Source organism: Citrus sinensis, chromosome 1 (assembly GCF_022201045.2).
Source record: "Citrus sinensis cultivar Valencia sweet orange chromosome 1, DVS_A1.0, whole genome shotgun sequence".
In the NCBI taxonomy this organism is placed as follows: Eukaryota; Viridiplantae; Streptophyta; class Magnoliopsida; order Sapindales; family Rutaceae; genus Citrus; species Citrus sinensis.
The window spans coordinates 404,812-410,767 of NC_068556.1; the positions used below are offsets into that span (position 1 = coordinate 404,812).

At 32.0% G+C, this 5,956-nt stretch overlaps 1 protein-coding gene across 1 annotated transcript; it reads left to right on the forward strand.

The window, feature by feature from the left end:
• The first annotated feature begins 3,065 nt into the window (after positions 1–3,065).
• Positions 3,066–5,956, forward strand: LOC102628352 (uncharacterized). Its single transcript, XM_006483501.4, has 2 exons — positions 3,066–3,444; positions 3,679–5,956. The coding sequence occupies exon 2, from the start codon at positions 4,160–4,162 to the stop codon at positions 5,420–5,422; it is 1,263 nt and encodes a 420-aa protein (XP_006483564.2). The 5' UTR covers positions 3,066–3,444; positions 3,679–4,159; the 3' UTR covers positions 5,423–5,956.

Genomic DNA, 5,956 nt, shown 5'->3' on the forward strand with positions numbered 1-5,956 from the left:
TGGGAAACGATTGTTGATTTGTTGTAAAAATAATTTTTCTATGAAAAGAGAAAAAAAAAGTGATTATTGTAAAAATAATAATTTTTAAGTGGAACTATTTGAACCCATTAATTTCTTTTCAACATATATTTTTTAATAAAATAATTATCAAATTATATCTTATTAGTTTAATAAACTAATTCTTAAAAATCACAAAATTATCCTAAATTAATTACTTTTTTCTCTATTGTAATAATAGTCAAAGCCTAAACTAGTTTCTCTCTCTTTTTTTTTTTAATTTCTTGCTAAATCAAATTTACACTTCTCTTACTTTTTGCTCTAATATTATAACTACAAGTACTTACCTATTATTATCATTTAAAATTTGTGCTTAAGAGATTTTTTAAAAAAATTTCTAATAGATTCAAAGTGGTATGAAAACTTTTTTTTTTTTTTTACATAATGGATATTGTTCCTTTCACTTTATTTTAGATTACAATAGGCCTGAATTTGTTAATTTTTGGACAATCTTCATTTGTTAAATACAATATTTACTTCACATATTACAATAAAGTTTTGATAAGGGAAGGCAGAGTGGGCATTTGATTCGTGTCAAATTGAACCAAACCAAACTTGAAATTTATTTATGTTTTTTGTTCTGTTTGATTGGATCTTAAAACTGATTGGGTTGAGAATTGAAAACAATTTGTACGGATTACATTTAAATATATATAAAATAACTCTAATTAAAAAAAATTCCATTAAGTATCAATGAAACCAAATTTTGATACAAAATTATAACATAAATTCAAACCGAATTTGAATTCGAACCGAACCAAATTTTAACCAAAACCAAACTAAATTTAAACTTGAAATCGAATCAAATTAAACTAACTTTTAAACTAGTTTAGGTTGAATGAATGGATTACAACTGGAATTGAAACCTGTAAAAACCAAACCAAACCGCCCACCCCTAAGTGAAGGGAATGAAGGGAGAAAAAATATTGTCAAATAAGTAATTGATCAAGTTATATTTTTACAATAAAAATTTTAGATTAAAAAAAGGTGTAGTGAAAAACTTAGTAAGTTCAAATAGCCCGATCTTAATTTTTAGGAAATACAAGGTTCAAATTAATAGGTCAGAGGTATTAGCCTAACATAAACTTTTGTTGGTGGTAGGATTCAAACCTTCGCCCCTTAACCTTCACCGGTTCTTCCATTGGACCAAAAAGCGCACTGATATTGTAAAATAATAATGAACAAGGAATTAGGCTTTCTTTGTTTATTTAAATTTTAAATTAGCTTCTTATAATGAAAATATGGTGATAAAGTTTTAGCCTTATAATATTCATTTTTAAGGTGTTAATTTCTTACATATTTGAGTAAATTGGAGTTTCCTCCTAAAAAAAAAGTTTGTTATCATCATTTATCTAATGATCAAAAGTTCTCATTACAGTGAAAAATTGTTTATTATAGGGTTAATTAACTCTGGATGACACATGTTTTGATAAATTTTAAAAAAGTGACACATGTTTTAAAAATACTTAAGCGGGTGACATTCCGTTAATTTTTGCTGTTAACTTTAACTAGCCAATGGTAAAATTAGAAAAAAAATAGATTTTTTTTTCCATAAAGCCAAAGAGATAAAAATATTGGATGTATATACTTATTTACAATTTATAAGAGATCTGCTTCTCTTGTTCACACGTTAGTTTGATTCAACAATAATTTTTTATTTTTTAAAAAAAAATTTGTTTGGTTTAACAAAAAAAAATGCCCTGTTAATTAGACTTAGGTTTGATTTTTGATTTTTTAAATAGAAAAAAATAAGCGAGTAGGGGTAGAAATATCATTTTGTAACTAATTGTGGAGGTATAAAAGTCATTTTGTAATTAATTGTAGGGGTAGAAATATCACTTTATAACTAATTTACTATTCCTATTAAAGTTAACGGTAAAAGTTAATGAAATGTCATCCAATTGACTACTTTTAAAAAATATATCACTTTTTTTTTAAATTTGTCAAAATAAATGTCACTCATGGATAATTAACCTTTTATTATATTTTCTAAGTTTATGTTTTACACACACACACACACACACACATATATATATATATATAAGTTTCTAAATGTGGCAAATGTAGCGAAATACTTGTGTGGTTGATAATAGAGAATTTGTGATTAATCAGAGAAAAGACATGAATGTGATGTTGAAAAAAATAATGGAATTATTTGTACGAGTGTGTATCTCTAGCACTCTCATATTACTCGTTTTGTATACTAATCAATTGGACAATGAAAGGAGTTCACGGTTTCTTTGCAAAAGTTTGGTTTGATTAGTGTATTCTCAAATAATTTGGTTAATTGATTTTCGGACTTCAATAATATTTAATAAGTTAATTTTGCAAGTTGAAGGTTTATGATAAAGAAAATTCATGGCTGTATTTGTAAGATATTATATTTACATAATCTATATTTTGACATACACATAAATTGTATGCAATTCACTGAGTATTAGTGAAAATAATAATAAATAATGAATTAATCACATTAGTTAGAATACAAATTTGGGCTCAAATTAATATATTTTAGCAACTTACCTTCTATTTTCAAATAAACCTACTTAAAAGCCATTTGCCAAAGCTCGATGCATTACATTTCCATTTTTGAATTTCTGTAATTCAAAATAATTTGATATAATAATAAATCTCAATTATATTGGAGCCAATAAACTGTTAATAAAAACTTAACACAATACTTTTTGTAGGCTTGGGATGATGGGATCCATTACTAAATTTGTTTTTGGACAACATCATGAATTAGTTGGTTAAAAAATACTTATTTGAAGCATGTTTCGAAAACTATGAGAAAGTCAACCCCTGCATATACTTGTATAAAAATAACTGAATTTTCTATCATACAAACCAAATTAAAAAAAAAATTAAGGAATTAACAAAACCCACAAATCATAAGAAGTTGATTAATTTCCTCAAAACTCAATACAAAAAAAATGCAAAAATATTTCTAGTAGGTAAAAAAAAAAAAACATAATACTTGAGATTGAACAATTTTAAAACCCGAAATTAATCAAATAAAAAGAAACAAAAATAAAGAAGAAAAAAATAATTAAACACGTTTTTACAATTAAAAAAATTCAAGGTGAGACCTTGTGAGAGCTGCCGAGAAAGAAGAGAAGCGAAGAGAGAGAAGAAAAATAAAAACTAATAGCAGCGATCGATCGTGCGAGCGGGCTTAACACATCACCAACAACAACAAAAGCCAAAGCTTCAATACCCAAAATCAATAATACCCAATTTAATTTTTTTTTTTTAAAATGCACTCTAACTTTTTAAAAAAAAAATTAAATTAAGAGAATAATAAGTGCTAAAAATCGAAGCCGCGAAAAACCGGACCGAAGTTTGAGTGAAGTTTCGATTTCTCTGCAATTCGTCAAGTTCGTTAAGGTAAGGTTTCAATCAATTTAGAAAGTTTAAATTCATACTCTTAAGCTTAGTTTTTACTCTTCATTGTGCTTATTTTTGTTGCAATTTAATTTTTTTTCCCAATTCGTGCTCTGCTTTTACCTCAATTAATAAACTCACTGATCTCTTCTGTTTAAGTTTAAATTTAGAATTTTGAACTTTGGAGCTTGTTAATTGGGTGAAAAGAATAAAGGGTTTTAATTTTATTTGGTGCAGTGATATACTTTCGCGGTTCGCGCAGTTGGTGAGAGGCCGGGTGATTTGAAGCTAGGGTTTTGATTATTTTTATATTCTAATGAATTTTGGTTGTTTTTGCGGTTTTTGAATAAGTTGTGGAGTGAGTTTGATCATTTAGGGTTTTGGGTTATTGGGAAGATGAGATTTGGGTTTGCATTGTATGGCTTGTGTATGGGTGAATTTAGAGTTGTGTGGAAACGGAAACAACTTTAATTTTGGTTTGTAATTGAGGTAATTGGGTTTTTGTTTTCATTATTTATTTTATTTGGTTCATTGTGTTTTGAGTCTGTTTATAGAGATATGCAGAGTTTTGAGAGTTTGATTTGAATTGGAGGGTAAGGGGGTGGGTGAATTCTGGGTTGTTTGAATGTGGGAATAAAAGGCAATTTGGTGTTTTTTTTTTTTAATTTTCTGTGGATTTGCGGTTCCGCGGATGGTGTATGAATCTGTTTGTTGAGAAATGCAACCTCAGCAGGGTTCTAGAATTGATTTGGCTGAACTGAAAGCTCAGATTGTGAAGAAGATCGGAGCAGAGAGGTCTAAAAAGTATTTTTATAGCTTGAATAGGTTTCTAAGTCAGAAGCTAAGTAAAAGTCAGTTTGATCAATCATGTCTTCGCCTGCTTGGGAGGGAGAATCTCCCGCTACACAACCAGTTGATTTGTTCAATCTTGAAGAATGCATGTCAGGCCAAGACGCCGCCACCAGTTCAGGAAACAGTGCTCACTAAATCTGTAACCCATGCAGTAAAAGGTTCTCCTAGTAGAGAAGATGGCCATGAGCAAAGTGGGTCCCTTACTCTGAATCAAAATCAAAATGTTCCGCCTATTTGGTCAAATGGGGTTTTGCCAGTTTCCCCACGAAAGGTTAGATCTGGGATTCGTGAACGGAAGATCAGGGACAGGCCACCTAGTCTGCTGGGGCCAAATGGAAAAGTATGTGTTTCACATCAGTCGGTGGGTACAGAAGATAGTGGTAGTAGGTTTCACATGGAAAATGGGGATCTGATTACTTGCGATTACCAGAGACCAGTTCAGAATCACCATGCAGTGGCACAGCAATCTGAGAATGAAAAGGAGGAATCAGTTCGACCCACTGAAAAACTAAGAATACCCAGTAAAGATCAGACTGGAGCTGCTGTGTTTGAGGACGGGGAAGAAGTGGAGCAAGCTAACCAATTAAATTTCTCTAGGAGTCCTCTAATTGCGCCTCTTGGGATTCCATTTTGCTCAGCCAGTGTTGGTGGGGCCCAGAAACCTATTTCCATGGCAAATGCTGGTGATTTTGTTAGCTGTTATGACAGCTTTGGATTGTCTGATTCAGAGACGCTACGGAAACGCATGGAGCAGATTGCAGCAGTACAGGGCCTTGGAGGAGTTTCACTCGATTGTGCTAATAAACTGAATAACATGTTGGATGTGTATTTGAAGAGGTTGATCAGGTCATGTGTGGAATTGGTTGGAGCAAGGTCTGCGCATGAGTCAAGAAAGCACCCTGTCAATAAGCAACAGATACCGGGCAGGGTTATAAATGGCATGTGGCCTAGTAATCACTTACACATGCCGCCTTCCAGTGGACATGTAGAAGTTATGCAGGACCAGCGACAGCGATGCTCAATATCTTTGCTTGATTTTAAGGTTGCCATGGAGCTTAATCCACAGCAACTTGGTGAAGATTGGCCATTGTTGCTGGAGAAAATTAGCATGCAATCATTCAAGGAATGAAAAATGCATACAGAGATTTTCCCATAGCTATATTTGCGTCAGTCTGTTCTGGTTCAAAGGGCTTGACGACACTGTTGGAAAGCTTTGAAGAACCCAATTCATTCCTTTTGCCCATGAACCTGATGACTGTTGTTCAGATGATGCTCTTGCCCGTGCAAGATAAGATTATGGGATGAGCATTGCCGAGCATCAAGGTTTCTGTATTCATCCGTTTCAGATCCTGGAAGCATCAGGATATCATTTAACAGCAGCCAAGCGGGGGTTCATCCAAACATAGAACCCCATGCTTGGTTGTTCTGTTGTACAATTATGCTGATATTGGCTGTCTCCTGCCATTGCTGGAGATATTGAGTGTTTCTTGTAAATTACAGCCAATGAAGAATCTAAGAAAGTTTTGCAGGCATACTGTTTTGTAGCTTGGTGAAAGTTAAAATATCACTCATGTAACAGCTGCAGTGTTGCTCTGTTTGTAATTTTAGACTCTGGGAATTGATTGAATTCCAATATTAATAACAAGTTGACATCCATTTTATA

Coding starts and splice junctions, on each gene's coding strand:
- LOC102628352 (XM_006483501.4), top strand. CDS start 4,160: ATGCAACCTCAGCAGGGTTCTAGAATTGATTTGGCTGAACTGAAAGCT.